The sequence below is a fragment of the Rhipicephalus sanguineus genome, chromosome 1 (genome assembly GCF_013339695.2).
Source record: "Rhipicephalus sanguineus isolate Rsan-2018 chromosome 1, BIME_Rsan_1.4, whole genome shotgun sequence".
Lineage (NCBI taxonomy): Eukaryota > Metazoa > Arthropoda > Arachnida > Ixodida > Ixodidae > Rhipicephalus > Rhipicephalus sanguineus.
This window is the reverse complement of record NC_051176.1, coordinates 295,947,270-295,965,182: the sequence shown is the minus strand read 5'-3', so window position 1 is coordinate 295,965,182 and position 17,913 is coordinate 295,947,270. Positions and strand designations below refer to the sequence as shown.

Genomic DNA, 17,913 nt, shown 5'->3' with positions numbered 1-17,913 from the left:
TTAATTTTATCTTTGCGCTCACATTTCGCATTGAAGTATCGTAATTGTCGGTAACTTCATGTTTTTCATTCACTTTTCTTTCCCTTCATTTTATCTTTGCGCTCACATTTCGCATTGAAGTATCGTAATTGTCGGTAACTTCATGTTTTTCATTCACTTTTCTTTCCCTTCATTTTATCTTTGCGCTCACATTTCGCATTGAAGTATCGTAATTGGCGGTAACTTCATGTTTTTCATTCACTTTTCTTTCCCTTCATTTTATCTTTGCGCTCACATTTCGCATTGAAGTATCGTAATTGTCGGTAACTTCATGTTTTCATTCACTTTTCTTTCCCTTAATTTATCTTTGCGCTCACATTTCGCATTGAAGTATCGTAATTGTCGGTAACTTCATGTTTTTCATTCACTTTTCTTTCCCTTCATTTTATCTTTGCGCTCACATTTCGCATTGAAGTATCGTAATTGGCGGTAACTTCATGTTTTTCATTCACTTTTCTTTCCCTTCATTTTATCTTTGCGCTGACATTTCGCATTGAAGTATCTTAATTGTCGGTAACTTCATGTTTTTCATTCACTTTTCTTTCCCTTGATTTTATCTTTGCGCTCACATTTCGCATTGAAGTATCGTAATTGTCGGTAACTTCATGTTTTCATTCACTTTTCTTCCCTTCATTTTATCTTTGCGCTCACATTCGCATTGAAGTATCGTAATTGTCGGTAACTTCATGGTTTTTCATTCACTTTTCTTTCCCTTAATTTTATCTTTGCGCTCACATTTCGCATTGAAGTATCGTAATTGTCGGTAACTTCATGTTTTTCATTCACTTTTCTTTCCCTTAATTTTATCTTTGCGCTCACATTTCGCATTGAAGTATCGTAATTGTCGGTAACTTCATGTTTTTCATTCACTTTTCTTTCCCTTAATTTTATCTTTGCGCTCACATTTCGCATTGAAGTATCGTAATTGTCGGTAACTTCATGTTTTTCATTCACTTTTCTTCCCTTAATTTTATCTTTGCGCTCACATTTCGCATTGAAGTATCGTAATTGTCGGTAACTTCATGTTTTTCATTCACTTTCTTTCCCTTATTTATATCTTTGCGCTCACATTTCGCATTGAAGTATCGTAATTGTCGGTAACTTCATGTTTTTCATTCACTTTTCTTTCCCTTCATTTTATCTTTGCGCTCACATTTCGCATTGAAGTATCGTAATTGTCGGTAACTTCATGTTTTTCATTCACTTTTCTTTCCCTTCATTTTATCTTTGCGCTCACATTTCGCATTGAAGTATCGTAATTGTCGGTAACTTCATGTTTTTCATTCACTTTTCTTTCCCTTAATTTTATCTTTGCGCTCACATTTCGCATTGAAGTATCGTAATTGTCGGTAACTTCATGTTTTTCATTCACTTTTCTTTCCCTTAATTTTATCTTTGCGCTCACATTTCGCATTGAAGTATCGTAATTGGTCGGTAACTTCATGTTTTTCATTCACTTTTCTTTCCCTTCATTTATCTTTGCGCTCACATTTCGCATTGAAGTATCGTAATTGGCGGTAACTTCATGTTTTTCATTCACTTTTCTTTCCCTTCATTTTATCTTTGCGCTCACATTTCGCATTGAAGTATCGTAATTGTCGGTACTTCATGTTTTTCATTCACTTTTCTTTCCCTTATTTATCTTTGCGCTCACATTTCGCATTGAAGTATCGTAATTGTCGGTAACTTCATGTTTTTCATTCACTTTTCTTTCCCTTCATTTTATCTTTGCGCTCACATTTCGCATTGAAGTATCGTAATTGTCGGTAACTTCATGTTTTTCATTCACTTTTCTTTCCCTTAATTTATCTTTGCGCTCACATTTCGCATTGAAGTATCGTAATTGTCGGTAACTTCATGTTTTTCATTCACTTTTCTTTCCCTTCATTTTATCTTTGCGCTCACATTTCGCATTGAAGTATCGTAATTGTCGGTAACTTCATGTTTTCATTCACTTTTCTTTCCCTTCATTTTATCTTTGCGCTCACATTTCGCATTGAAGTATCGTAATTGGCGGTAACTTCATGTTTTTCATTCACTTTTCTTTCCCTTCATTTTATCTTTGCGCTCACATTTCGCATTGAAGTATCGTAATTGTCGGTAACTTCATGTTTTTCATTCACTTTTCTTTCCCTTCATTTTATCTTTGCGCTCACATTTCGCATTGAAGTATCGTAATTGTCGGTAACTTCATGTTTTTCATTCACTTTTCTTTCCCTTCATTTTATCTTTGCGCTCACATTTCGCATTGAAGTATCGTAATTGTCGGTAACTTCATGTTTTTCATTCACTTTTCTTTCCCTTCATTTTATCTTTGCGCTCACATTTCGCATTGAAGTATCGTAATTGTCGGTAACTTCATGTTTTTCATTCACTTTTCTTTCCCTTCATTTTATCTTTGCGCTCACATTTCGCATTGAAGTATCGTAATTGTCGGTAACTTCATGTTTTTCATTCACTTTTCTTTCCCTTAATTTTATCTTTGCGCTCACATTTCGCATTGAAGTATCGTAATTGTCGGTAACTTCATGTTTTTCATTCACTTTTCTTTCCCTTAATTTTATCTTTGCGCTCACATTTCGCATTGAAGTATCGTAATTGTCGGTAACTTCATGTTTTTCATTCACTTTTCTTTCCCTTAATTTTATCTTTGCGCTCACATTTCGCATTGAAGTATCGTAATTGTCGGTAACTTCATGTTTTTCATTCACTTTTCTTTCCCTTCATTTTATCTTTGCGCTCACATTTCGCATTGAAGTATCGTAATTGTCGGTAACTTCATGTTTTTCATTCACTTTTCTTTCCCTTAATTTTATCTTTGCGCTCACATTTCGCATTGAAGTATCGTAATTGTCGGTAACTTCATGTTTTTCATTCACTTTTCTTTCCCTTCATTTTATCTTTGCGCTCACATTTCGCATTGAAGTATCGTAATTGTCGGTAACTTCATGTTTTTCATTCACTTTTCTTTCCCTTCATTTTATCTTTGCGCTCACATTTCGCATTGAAGTATCGTAATTGTCGGTAACTTCATGTTTTTCATTCACTTTTCTTTCCCTTCATTTTATCTTTGCGCTCACATTTCGCATTGAAGTATCGTAATTGTCGGTAACTTCATGTTTTTCATTCACTTTTCTTTCCCTTCATTTTATCTTTGCGCTCACATTTCGCATTGAAGTATCGTAATTGTCGGTAACTTCATGTTTTTCATTCACTTTTCTTTCCCTTCATTTTATCTTTGCGCTCACATTTCGCATTGAAGTATCGTAATTGTCGGTAACTTCATGTTTTTCATTCACTTTTCTTTCCCTTCATTTTATCTTTGCGCTCACATTTCGCATTGAAGTATCGTAATTGTCGGTAACTTCATGTTTTTCATTCACTTTTCTTTCCCTTAATTTTATCTTTGCGCTCACATTTCGCATGAAGTATCGTAATTGTCGGTAACTTCATGTTTTTCATTCACTTTTCTTTCCCTTAATTTATCTTTGCGCTCACATTTCGCATTGAAGTATCGTAATTGTCGGTAACTTCATGTTTTTCATTCACTTTTCTTTCCCTTAATTTTATCTTTGCGCCTCACATTTCGCATTGAAGTATCGTAATTGTCGGTAACTTCATGTTTTTCATTCACTTTTCTTTCCCTTAATTTTATCTTTGCGCTCACATTTCGCATTGAAGTATCGTAATTGTCGGTAACTTCATGTTTTCATTCACTTTTCTTTCCCTTCAATTTTTCTTTGCGCTCACATTTCGCATTGAAGTATCGTAATTGTCGGTAACTTCATGTTTTTTCATTCACTTTTCTTTCCCTTAATTTTATCTTTGCGCTCACATTTCGCATTGAAGTATCGTAATTGTCGGTAACTTCATGTTTTTCATTCACTTTTCTTTCCCTTGAATTTTATCTTTGCGCTCACATTTCGCATTGAAGTATCGTAATTGTCGGTAACTTCATGTTTTTCATTCACTTTTCTTTCCTTCATTTTATCTTTGCGCTCACATTTCGCATTGAAGTATCGTAATTGTCGGTAACTTCATGTTTTTCATTCACTTTTCTTTCCCTTCATTTTATCTTTGCGCTCACATTTCGCATTGAAGTATCGTAATTGTCGGTAACTTCATGTTTTTTCATTCACTTTTCTTTCCCTTGCATTTTATCTTTGCGCTCACATTTCGCATTGAAGTATCGTAATTGTCGGTAACTTCATGTTTTTTCATTCACTTTTCTTTCCCTTCATTTTATCTTTGCGCTCACATTTCGCATTGAAGTATCGTAATTGTCGGTAACTTCATGTTTTTCATTCACTTTTCTTTCCCTTAATTTTATCTTTGCGCTCACATTTCGCATTGAAGTATCGTAATTGTCGGTAACTTCATGTTTTTCATTCACTTTTCTTTCCCTTAATTTTATCTTTGCGCTCACATTTCGCATTGAAGTATCGTAATTGTCGGTAACTTCATGTTTTTCATTCACTTTTCTTTCCCTTAATTTTATCTTTGCGCTCACATTTCGCATTGAAGTATCGTAATTGTCGGTAACTTCATGTTTTTCATTCACTTTTCTTTCCCTTCATTTTATCTTTGCGCTCACATTTCGCATTGAAGTATCGTAATTGTCGGTAACTTCATGTTTTTCATTCACTTTTCTTTCCCTTAATTTTATCTTTGCGCTCACATTTCGCATTGAAGTATCGTAATTGTCGGTAACTTCATGTTTTTCATTCACTTTTCTTTCCCTTCATTTTATCTTTGCGCTCACATTTCGCATTGAAGTATCGTAATTGTCGGTAACTTCATGTTTTTCATTCACTTTTCTTTCCCTTCATTTTATCTTTGCGCTCACATTTCGCATTGAAGTATCGTAATTGTCGGTAACTTCATGTTTTTCATTCACTTTTCTTTCCCTTAATTTTATCTTTGCGCTCACATTTCGCATTGAAGTATCGTAATTGTCGGTAACTTCATGTTTTTCATTCACTTTTCTTTCCCTTCATTTTATCTTTGCGCTCACATTTCGCATTGAAGTATCGTAATTGTCGGTAACTTCATGTTTTTCATTCACTTTTCTTTCCCTTAATTTTATCTTTGCGCTCACATTTCGCATTGAAGTATCGTAATTGTCGGTAACTTCATGTTTTTCATTCACTTTTCTTTCCCTTCATTTTATCTTTGCGCTCACATTTCGCATTGAAGTATCGTAATTGTCGGTAACTTCATGTTTTTCATTCACTTTTCTTTCCCTTAATTTTATCTTTGCGCTCACATTTCGCATTGAAGTATCGTAATTGGCGGTAACTTCATGTTTTTCATTCACTTTTCTTTCCCTTAATTTTATCTTTGCGCTCACATTTCGCATTGAAGTATCGTAATTGTCGGTAACTTCATGTTTTTCATTCACTTTTCTTTCCCTTAATTTTATCTTTGCGCTCACATTTCGCATTGAAGTATCGTAATTGTCGGTAACTTCATGTTTTTCATTCACTTTTCTTTCCCTTAATTTTATCTTTGCGCTCACATTTCGCATTGAAGTATCGTAATTGTCGGTAACTTCATGTTTTTCATTCACTTTTCTTTCCCTTAATTTTATCTTTGCGCTCACATTTCGCATTGAAGTATCGTAATTGTCGGTAACTTCATGTTTTTCATTCACTTTTCTTTCCCTTAATTTTATCTTTGCGCTCACATTTCGCATTGAAGTATCGTAATTGTCGGTAACTTCATGTTTTTCATTCACTTTTCTTTCCCTTCATTTTATCTTTGCGCTCACATTTCGCATTGAAGTATCGTAATTGTCGGTAACTTCATGTTTTTCATTCACTTTTCTTTCCCTTCATTTTATCTATGTCAAACTTTGGGTGACTGCATGATTAAAAGGAAACAGCGCAACTTCTACAGCTGAAGACGAAAAGCAAGGAACCAAAGCCCTTGCCAGTGTCATTTTCCGTGGTTTTCTGTGAATAATTTTTCCCATGTTTTCTTTGGCTTCATTATTCGTTGGCTTCATACTTTTGAGACTAAGAAAAATTGGGCTCCTTGGTTCCCATTCTTAATTATTGCATTGTGGCGGTTTAGACACTGGCAGGTATGAGGTTTTCAGGCAGCATGCAACAGTTTATATTTACACCGTATGGATGTCTCCTGGTCTTGGTGAAGAAGAAGGATGTAGCTCTGTGCTTTTGCATCAATTATAATCACCTGAAGAAAATCGCAAAGAAGGACAAGTACCCCTTATGATGCCTATCCGATGCATTGGACCAACTTTGTAAGGGAAAATATTTTTGTCAATGGATCTGAAAACTGGCTACTGGAAACTGGAAAACCATGAGAAGGATCGAAAAAGTTCACATTTGTGACACCAGACAAGCTGTTCCAGGTCATGCCATTCAAGCTTTGCTTGGCACCTACAACTTTTCAACATGTGATGAACATGTTTTTGGCAGGCTTGAAGTGGCAGACTTGTCTTGTTTATTTGTTTGTCCTACGTTGTGGCGAAAACCTTTTTTTTAATTGTGTTATAGTGCACACATGGCATCCATGCTTCCGCATGAGTGTGGTATTCAATCGTAGAAATATGTTTTCATGTTTCCATTGAACCCTTTTGTTGAAGCCAACACTTTTGTGTGTCCACTTGCTTGTTCTCATTGTCAGTGTTTAAAGGCTAACTCCGGCGATGTTTTGGCCATGTTAAAGTAATGGCGCTTTTATGTTCCTGAGACGCTCCTGTCACGGGCCCGATAGCAGAAATACTCGGCAAATTGGAGAATAATTTTAAATAAGCAAAAAAGCGCAACACCGAAACCGAAACTCGACCGAGCATACCGTCTTCGCGTGATGTATAAGTCGGCAAAAACCGGAAATCATGCAAGACATGCCGGCCCCGCCAGCGTGTAGTATGAAAGCTGCGAAAGCGGCGAAGAGCAGACGCTCAGGGGAAAGGTGACTCCGTCGGAAATATATCTTGTGTGCGACTGACCGTGCCACGTGCACAAGCTCTTCGGAGCTGTCGGAAAATGACAGCTGCAATTTCGACGCATTTGGAGGCCAACTAATATCGCCATTCCTCTTTGATGAAGTGTAATACACCTGTTTAGTTCTTTGCTTGCGTGGTTACGAATTCCACCGCCAGATGGCGCCACCTGTTCAGGCGGCTCGAGTTTGTGGGGCCGCGATCGAGTAAAATGCTATCGCTGAGAAGTTTGCGGACTAGCTAAAGCTTCTTAATGGGAAGAATGAATAAGTTTGGCAAGAGCGGCGTTCAACATCGCATTGGTAGGGCCGATGGAATTTAATATAAGCCAAGTACGAGCCACCTTTCACGCCAGTGTACGTTACTAGATTAGGCTACGTTGTTTCGCAGTAGGCCCGGTCACGGTGCACCCTGTATATGTTACAGAAAGTGTTTCCGTATACGGTAATGTTCACGCATGTGCACTCTTTAGCCGGTACGGTATTACAGCACTTTCCGTGCGGTAAACCGGCATTGCTAGCTAATACACTCTAATATAAAGAGTGTTTCGTGACTGCCAACGAGGAATCGTGTGCAGCCCACAACGCAGCACCACTTGCCACCCATCGCACGCACTACCACAAGGAACTGAAATTCTCACGCCCAGCCAGCGAAGCGCTGGCCAAACACACACGATTGTTGCCTTGCGGTCAGACGCTCTAGTGGCCCCTCGGTTCCGTCACTTCCGCTTTGCCAAAAATGACGTCACGCACACAATGTTGCCAATAATTCAGGGAAGCGAGGTGGGGAGAGTCGGGGCAATCAATAAAATTAATTTGTGATGAATCTGCGTATCTCTCCAGCTTGTAATTTGGCATAAATAACGGGAACGTGAAAAGAAACGTACCCAGCGAATTTTATTGAGATCCACTGACCTCGAAAAATCGCCTGAGTTGGCCTTTACGTCTCAAACTCAACTCAGCTAGCGGGCCGCAGTCGAGAAATTCAGTTTCGCAAGGGCCTGGACAGCGTAGAAGGTCGGAAGGAGGGGGGGGATTGAACAAAATATTAGAAAGAGACTAGGCTTTTCCCATAACTCATGTGGGTCATTTCTGAAGGTGATTTCGCGTCAGAGGATGCGAACGACATATCTATACCAATCTTCAAAAGAACTAAAATCTGGACGCCGATTTTGTAACATAGAGTCTTTGTTCCACTGCATGGGGTGCCTCACGAAAAAAACGCTTGAGGCCAGGCACGTCTGCGTAGCATGCCCGAACGTAGCGTTAGTAATCACAATAGGCGAGAAAATAATACGAGTACAATTTAGCAAAGTCACAAAAACTCAGTCACAAGGTCATAAAAAATATGGTACGAAGACAGTCATGTGCAGGTGCGGGCCGCTACCAGATGGTCCGAGGGCCGCATTTTTGAGACCCCTGGTTTAAATCAATCATAAGTATGACATATTTGGGGGTAAATGTTAACAGACCTCTACTGTGACCATGGGATTTCAGCCCAATGCTCCTTGATTTGATAACTTCCTTATGTATATAACATTTTAATGAATAATTTACATCATTCGTTAACATTGGCAAAATTAAGCCAACCACTGTTCAAGGCACCGCTTTTTTCTTGGCAAGACTAATGCAAGTGTGAAGATACCCCACTCAACATTGAATTCGCATTTCACAATTTTCCCCATATGCATTCCGCATGTTTAATTTCAGCACAATGCTGTGTAAGGTAATAGTGCATTTCTTGTTACATTTAATTGATGGACATCTCAAAAGTGGTGTTAGTCTCAGGATTCATGGTGAATGCACATTGAGTGGTGCGGCTTACATTCGAGAATTTCACCGGTAGGCAGCATTTCAGTCATAAACTTCGATCATTAGTTTGGCTATGACTTTGCACATGCAGGTATTTCCAGACATCTTCTGCCACTTTCGGTGTACTAGCTACTACTGAAAGTGACCGTCTTTTGTCTCTTGTGTTGTATATTTAAGAATCTTTTTGCATCACAACTAAAATTAGTTGCAGGGCAGTTTAGGCTGCTTACTACGAACTTTGCTTGGTTCACAGTCACTCAACAGGCATGCTGTGTCTAGCACTCTCTTAGCTACTTGAATAGCAGCATTAATTTTGCAGAACAGTGTGTGCAAATGAGACCAAATGAACAAAATGTCATTTCTCATTTAACCCATGACTCCCCCCCCCTCCTTCTTACTTTTTTTTCCAGAAATAGTGTGTGGGCCAGGCTTTTCACCTCGAGTATTTGTGCACGACTTGGGGAAAGGTGTGTGTTCTGCATTCTCTTCATACAGTTGAATGTAAATTATGAATGCAAAACGTAATTCCTCTCTAAAGTCATCTACGAATACATCACAGATTAAATTTTGTTTTCTTGTATTTGGCTCGTCTTAGGGCAGAAAAAAGCTCTGTAGACGTTCTAAGTTGAGTCTTTCCTTTAAAATGCAGTATAATTCCCATTTTGCCATTGAATATGGTTGAATTTCATACGCCACAATAATTACTAGAGGCTGTTTTTTCGAAATCTCAAAGCTGCAATAGGTTCTTTGCGTGAAGGACTTCAATTTTCCCATGTGACATAATCGCCTAACTCCACTTACTAAAAAGTTACTTAATTTAACTTTCTTAATTGCTGTCCCAAATGATGTCCTTAAGACATCTTAAGATGCCTGTGGCTACAGAAGAAGTAATTGTGAAGGCATCGAGCAAATATCGCATTTACTTGATTTTTGAGGATTTTGGACACATTTCTTAAAAACACCCTGTATGAGAGCTTGTTCAATGTCTGCTGCTGCACTGACACACGCAGCAGCAAGATATTGCCGCGAAGAACGAAGCTCAGATACCTACTCAAAGATGTTTACACATAGGAAACACGTTCGGAGCGGCAGGGCTGGCTTTACGCCTGGGGTGCTCATGGCGTGTGTTCAAAAGCGCGCGATGTTTGCTTGCGCGCGCTTTTCGTGATGTCGGGGTCACCTGACTCGCGCGTCGCAGCCATTCAGCGTTGCGGATGCGCCGGCTCCATGAAAGAGGGGGTGAAAAAAGAGGAGGTTGACAGCGCGGCGAGGGAGTGGCAGCGTAGATAAAGGAGCGCCACTACTTTCCAACATAAGGGACTTTAGGTGGCGCCGCCCTGTCGGCGAAGTTAGGTGGGTGCACGGGGAACAGCGATGACTACTGTGACGCTGCGCCGTGCTCCCGACCGGGCTGCAGAAATTAGGCGCCTTTTCCTCTTCAAACCACTACCACCACTCCCTTTTTGGGGCTTGGCGTGGTTGGCGACGGTCAGCTCTCGGGGAGGTCCGTGGGTGCGATACCGCGGCTCGTTCCCGCGGACTCCCGTGGTGAGTCGAACGTCCGCGACGCCGAATTCGCGGTTCACTGTATGCACTGTGTTGTTTGTGTTTTGTATTGGCATTATATTATGTTATTTGGCATGTTAGTGCAGTTTTTTTTTTCTAAAATTTGGCTGGCGAGTTCGCCGTTATGTAAGCTGTTAATAAATGACCATGTGTTCGTTGTACTACGGCGGGTACTGTGTCCGTTTGTTCCATGAGCGGCTATCTTTTGAAACCAATACACTCAGTGTGGGATCTAAAAGAGCCGCTCTCTGAACACCCGGACGCAGTAGACGCCGTCGTGCAACGAACACGCGGGCATTGATTAGAGTTTTAGCAAGTTACGGAAATGCGGTACGCAAATACGGTAAGGCAGTACGGTAGCGTTCCTCCTTTCCCGCTGGTTGTGCTTTTGCCACTCCCGTTCCAGTGACAGTGCGTACCCCAAACGACAGTCGTTAACAATGCGTAGGCTGAAGGGCAACAACGAGGCGTGACAACACCACAGTAATTTTTGAAAAAAAAGCTTTTGTGGTGTTGGGGTGCCCTCACCGGCAAAAGGTCGACGACATGGAAAGGAGGAGCAGCACCGTCATACGGTAGCGTATTTCCGTATCTAGCTAAAACTCTCCACTAACAGAAATTGCATAACGGCGAGCTCACCAGCAGAATCTTACACATAACTGAAGTAACATGACCGAAGAACTCAATATATAATGCCAATGTAACACACAAACAACATAGCACATACAATGAACCGCGAATGTGGTGTCGCCGACGTTCGACTCACCACGGACCTCCCGAGAGCCGACCGTCGCCGACCACGCCAAACCCCAAAGAGAAAGAGCTCCCCTCCTCATCACCCCGCGTTACCTCGCTCACGCCAGGCGGCGTTTAAGCTAACTTGATGAACCGACCCTGGCTGTCCGGTTCACCTGCACGTGTGTAATGTGTGTGCTGTGATGTGCCGTTAAGGCGTATGTCAGCATATCCTGTGCACCGGAGGTGCGGGGAGTGTCGCGTCGAACCCCAGGGACCATCGGGGTACCATCTATGTGCGGTGACAGTGCAACGTTGCGCTGTACAAGCCTTCGGAAAAAAAAATTTTCTTGAGGATTATTTTTCTTTGCGGGTGTTCATATATATATATATATATATATATATATATATATATATAGTTTTAGTGGTTCGCAACAGGGGCGTAGCCAGAAATTTTTTTCGGGGGGGGGGGGGGGTGGTGGTTCAACCATGCTTTATGTATGTTCGTGTGTGCGTTTGTATGTGTGCATCAGTGTTGCGGAGTTGCCACTCCGGAATCATTCCACATTTTCGCGACCCTGGGATGGAATGGGAATTGAATAGGGACAACGCTTGGAGAAATGGAATGGGAATGGAATTAAGCGCCTTTTGCATGCAATGGAATTACGTCTTTTTTCCGAAAATAGAGCACAATTTCATCTACGCGCCGCTTGCGGCCTTTATTGCAGCATTTAAAAATCACGAGGACACCTAAGCACTTTTTATGATGTAGTCATTGCCAAAGTACTATGTGACCAATTGCCGGACGTGTTGTTGTAAAAACATTTGTTTGAGCCGATAAAAATAAAATAAAGGTGGGTGGCCTCTTCTAAGTTCAGAAAGCTGCGAGCCACCGCTGCTGCTCTAGCCCGGGAGATCAGGCGTTCTCGAGCTAGGAGCTGGTCAGCCCGCACTCCCACTGCTCCGGGGTGGGACCATTTCATTATTTTCGTTATCCATTTTCTTTGCATCTTCGCTCGGTTGCTACGACTCGGCACATGCCCGTGTTTGCATTGCCAAGCAAAGAGGGCATTGGGGAGGAACGTCTTTTGCTACACCCTTAATTGCTACTACTGTAATATCATGCTCAAATTAGTCATGTAGGCCTGAGTACATGTTTTTTCGAAGTCGAAGACCACAACGCATTCTCTAGGTCCACCTTTAGTTAGCCAGAGCCAAGGGTAGGCGTGGTGTAAAAGTGTGAACGATCTGCCAATTTGTAAAAGAGAAACCGAGGCATAAGTTAGTTACAAACAAATGCATTATCCGAGCAGATACTGAAGGGAGAAACAAATTATCCCTGCGCGTTGGTTCCCATTGATACCCCCACGCGAAAGTGGCGAATACTCAATGCACACCATGATATTTATCTCACGAGCAGTTTAGTACCTGACTCACGTAAATAACCTTCGCGACAAGGAAGACATTGCATACCTGCGCACAGGCGAACACAGAAAGTTCTCACCCCATCCATCCTTGCCAGGTGCGCTTGACGAGCGTGTGTGCTGACGAGCAGTGCAGCCCCGTGTTCCGTATTCGATGCAAAGCACAAGGTGCCCGAGCGGTGCACTCTTCCAACTAATACCGCCAGATCTAGAGGGTTTTGTTCCCCATTAACCAAATCTTAGTTTTCTTCATATTCGGGACCGCTCCAGACGCGTGGCAAAACTGCTTAGTCTTCCTGAACACTACTTTTGTCAGCATAAAAATAGGCTATGTCGTCATTTTAGAATTAACACATTTAAGCTTAAACAATATTAAAACATCACCGTTCGTTCAAACATGCTGACCATGCAAATACTATTTTTTTTTATTGCCTTGCAAATCAAGACTAAAAAAAAGAAAAATAAAAGACCATGCAAATACTATAGGTAGCGGGAGAACTGCCCCTATGGGAATAAGCACGAGATATGTCACCAAGCTACTATCCCTCGACCTTGGTAACGTGTTTTGCATACTTTTGCGGTTCTTAACGCATGTGATGATATCAGCTTTATGGGGCGTTCATTCTTAAGTCGATAAAAGTATCAAGATGCCTTGCCTACGTTGAGGAATTACAGGAATGGAATTGAACTGCTCGGCCATTCCCGGAGTGGGAATGGGCTAAGTTTTTTCATTCCGAGGAACTGAAAGGAATGGAATTGCGGCAAGTTCTAATTCCCCGGAATAGAATTGGAATGGAATGGAGGCGCCCATTCCCAAACATTGCTATGTATATACCCAAATTTGACGCGCTACATAACGGACGTCGGAGGGCTTGCCTCGAACTAGATGTCGTGCGATTATCGCTTGTACTTGCGAGTAGCAGCGCGCCTAAATAACTGAAACTTTGGCATTGATACTCGCAGTTCACTTTGATGAGCTTCCTACCTTTCTGAAACGTGCACTGGCGAAAGAAGCTTTCCAGGTCCTTGGTTTTCAGGAAACCGTGCCTCGACACCAACGAAAAGGGGGGGGGGTATATTGTGGCCTATGTACTACCTTCGCTTGCGGACGGCCCTCTTTGCGCTACCCAGTTAGCGCCAGGGCTGCCATGAGAGCAATGGTGGCGGTGTTTTTCGCAGCGCCGCCTGGGTAGAGTCTGACGTCTATCTAGAGCGCGAGACCACCGAGAAGGCACACAGGACACAAGGTCGTCCCTTCGGCGCCGAAAAACAATTATGCACGCGTAGCCACTTGTGGCCGTGTGGCCAAACATTGCATTGCCGATCAGAAGAAAATGACCGTAAACTTTGTGAACACAGACTGCAATGTCATAGGTGAACAGCGTGATGCCCTAACAAGAGAAATACACGAGGCATACGTGATTGCAAGATTGCAGGACATGTGTATAAGCGCAGCCTCAGTAGCACTGGAATTGAAAGAAATGGAATTGCAGTAAGTTCTGATTCCCCGGAATGGAAGTGGAATGGAATGGAGGCGCCCATTCCGACACTGGTGTGCATGTATATATACCACGGAGGAAGAAATATTTAGGAGGCGAAACTCCCGTTTGAACGGGCGTCGGCGGGCGTCTAGATAACGTCATAAAAAATACAAAAATAACATGCGCCGACGGGGGCACTTCAATCGGCGGCGCCTTGCGGCGCGAATCCGCAACCGCCAAAAAAAGAAAAAGAAGCGCTACTGGCCGGACGCGGCCGGGCGTCGTATGCGGGCGGGCGAGCACGCCCGCGCGTTCTCTTTAGCAGCGTTCGTGAGCAGACGACAGCGGCGATTGCTTCAGCGGGCACGCAATTTTTTTTTCTTTTTTTTTTTTGTGGATTGCCTTCTCAGTAACCTTTCTTTTTATGTAGCGGCCGTGGCTGTAATAACGCTGCTACGCACAGTATGCTCTTCGGCATTTGCTAAGCTAAGATGGGACGCAGGCATTTTGTTGAAACCGGCAAAAGCGGGCGCAAATCTTGCAGGGAAAAGGTTGAGCAAGAAACGAACGCGCTCCGCGTCCATGCTCCGTGACTGCGGCGGAGCGGGAACGTGGCCGGTTCCCTCGGAAACCGAAACGGCGGCATTTCCCTTGCGTGCCGCTAGACGCCGCCAGCATGAAGTGGCTCTCCGGCAATGTGACGTCATCTGGTCGCCTCAAGTAGCGGAGTTGCACCTCCTAAATGTTCCTTCCTCCGTGATATATACGCAGGCAAAATTGAAAATTTTCGGGGGGGGGGGTGTAACCCCTCTCTACACCCCCTCCCCTCTGGCTACGCCCCTGGTACGCATACTTGGACACCTTCGGGGAAGCTCGACTTGCAGCGGATCTCCGTCTCCCAGGCAACCCGGCGCATGCGCAAAACGATCGTGTGAAAGCGCTGCAAGAAAGCTTTCGCTACGGCGCAGAGAGACCTCAGTGAGAGGATGGTTATTTCGGAGGAGGTTGGCGTGCTGAGGCTACCTAAGTGTTTCATAGCGGAACAGCGCAAAAAAAAAAAAAAGGCCATAACACCAGAGAAGGAGACACACAAGCGCTGACTAACAACTGAAGCTTTATTCCTGAGAACAAAGCAATATAAGGGAAAAGGTTAAGGAAACATACAGAGACTGCGCAAGAGATACCGAGGAGAGGGAGGGAAGGAAGGTAAGGGGCACCCAAATACGCAAAAACGACATATGCGTGGCAAACCCTTCAAACCAGTCCTAGGTAATGTAATTATTTTTCATCCAATGTCACGGAGGGTACACTGACGCACAACTGCGACTGCTTGTGGATATGCGCACCCTCAACAAGCTCGCGTGCCCTTTGATTTCTGTGTCTAGACAAAATCGAAGTATCACCATATAGAGCGGTGAGCACCCACAGTGTTTGCGATGCGCCGATATATGTAGGACTGCGTGGCCTTTCAAAGAATTGCAGTGTTCCCGAGTCGGACATTTAGACAGTGTCCTATCTGCCCAACATGGACGCTATTATATGAAAGGGGGATCGAGTATAACAAAATGTCAGCTAACGTTGCCATTTGAAAAAAGACCTTTCCCATATCCAATATGTGGGTAATTCCTGAAAGGGATTTGACGTCATGTTGCGAGAAAGATAGCGATACTGGTATCCAGAATTACTGAAATCTGGACGCCGATTTTGAACTATAGAGATTTTATTCCACAGTTATGTTTTAAGACATGGTGACCACATGGGGCGCCTTGCGAAAAAAAAAAAAAAGGTATACTTGAGACCAGGCGGCCCTCACAGTCTATGTCTATGAGGCTCATGAACATACTTATCGAGAAAAAAAAATTAGGACGAGACAGTCATGTGCGGGTCGAGCCGGACGTGGCCCACGGGCCGCGTGTTTGAGACCTCTATTTTATAGTATATATGTAGAGTAGTAATGTATGTGACTGGAACCTGTCTTGTGAAATATGTACTGAAAATATATCCTGAAATGCATTGCTTCTCTGCGGACTTTTCTTGAACTGAATTTTACAGAATGTTAACAAAGTAATTTATCAGTGTAACAGGGTTATCAATGTGACTTTAGCCACACGTTTTGTGTTAAGTGATTTTAACTCAACCCTTGCTGCTTAGTATATTTGCTTGAGATAACAATACGGCACATTTTTCTTATTGTTTACAGCATTAGGTAGTTGTGCACATGTGATGCACATGGAGCTGACACAGTATGGTCCCTTCACCCTTGAGCATGCACTGCCAAGCTACAGGTGGTCATGGGAAGAAGCCAAAGCAACCTCTGAGAAGCTGCACACCCTTTGGTACACCCATGTTGGAGATGTTCGAAATGAAATGAAAGGCACCGCAGACCGCTTTAAGAATGTCGCCAGGTACTTTTAAGACAAATAGGAAGTGTATAGGTTAACAATAAATTATGCTAGGTTAATCCTTGGCACATAGTTGGTATTTGTTTCCTTTAAGAGAATGATTTGTAACATTTTAAGCTGATGAAAGGGTTTCACACTTTGTAAGAAAAATTGCGCTTACAAAAAGCCGTGTTTGCAATCTATTGCCTCATCATCCGTTTGTTATACCAAAGCGCAGCAGGCGGCCCTCATTCTCGACCAAGGTGCTTGCACTCGCTCGTCAGCGTTGGTGTGCCCTGCATTCCTTGAGTTAACTCTGTGTTTCGCGTGCTGCCGAAGCAGATCTCGGAGGCCACACAAAGAGAAGCGCGTAATTGAAATCTAAATCTGCTCCGCCAGGTGCCGGATCCCACCTGCTCACAATTTTTCAATGAACTCAATCAGTGTTCATTAATTATACTGACAGTTAACTGACCCTGACGTAAAGTTATGTTCCGATATCCTATGTATCCGGTATAACTTAACTTGAAACCAGAACCATAGATTTCGTGCCACTTTGCCGGTGCGGATCTCAGAGGCCACGTAGAAAAAAAAAAAAAAAAACGCGTGGTGGAAATCTGCCCCGTCAGCTGCCGCAACAATCTCAGCGGCTCACAATCTTCCAATGTACTCAATTTTCATGAACCCTTTGAGGGTCGAATTTTTTCGCGAAATGCAGTTCAAAAATGTGTAATATTTTTATTGTTGAAATAAATTCTTCAGACAATTCTATTTTAAAAAAAAGTTGTCCAAAATTTTCTTGCGTCACCGAACAGTGACAAAAAAATAATCACTTTTGTTGTTATGTACTGTCACGTGGTCGTGACGTTGATGAAGACCACAGGCGACGTGTCCAAGATGAAACTCTTTATTTGGCCGAACTTGTGGCCGAAAAACGGAAAGTTAATTTACAGCAATACACACGGTATGCACTTATAGCGGCGAAAAAAGCGTCGACCGTCGATCAACTGACAAGCGGTGAAGCGCGTCGACATTTATACATGTGCCGTCGAATATTCCAGCGTTATCGCTGGTTGTCGCGCATGCTCTAGAATAAGCTGGAGTGTTCGCATCTTGCGCGCAATCTTAACAAGACGATCCACAATAATCGCGAAGCTTCTCGAACAATGACGCGCGGTTTTGCGCTGAACGTTGCTGACAGTATTTGTCGGCGAAAACCGAATACAGCAAAATTGCTAATGAGAAACGCACGTGGCAATGCCCCCCTCTGAAAAAGCATCGTCCCGATGCTTAAAACAATGTATGCAACAAAAAATAACAACAATAAAGCAAGAAAGTGCAATAAACAAGCACAAGCAAGCTAGTACAATAAAAATAAGCACAAGCAAGAAAGTACAATAATAAAGTAAAAGTACAGTCCTCAGATTCACTAACGCGCGTAATATGGCTTGAGGCGCACGACATGGACGACTTCAGGTCGCGCACGGCGCCGCTGAGAGTTCGTAA

General features: G+C 42.2%; 1 protein-coding gene across 3 annotated transcripts in view; it reads left to right on the top strand.

Moving 5' to 3' along the window:
- The window catches only part of LOC119379306 (pseudouridylate synthase TRUB1), a 57,548-nt gene extending 41,052 nt beyond the window's left edge, over window positions 1-16,496 (top strand). For 2 of the 3 annotated variants that reach the window (XM_037648580.2, XM_037648577.2), the window contains 2 exons: window positions 9,231-9,287; window positions 16,227-16,496. In XM_037648580.2, the coding sequence (XP_037504508.1) occupies window positions 9,231-9,287; window positions 16,227-16,441 (272 nt within the window). In that variant the 3' untranslated portion in view covers window positions 16,442-16,496. The remainder of the gene's footprint in view (window positions 1-9,230; window positions 9,288-16,226) is intronic. The other variant, XM_049411930.1, reaches the window with a different exon arrangement.
- Window positions 16,497-17,913: the final 1,417 nt, after the last annotated feature.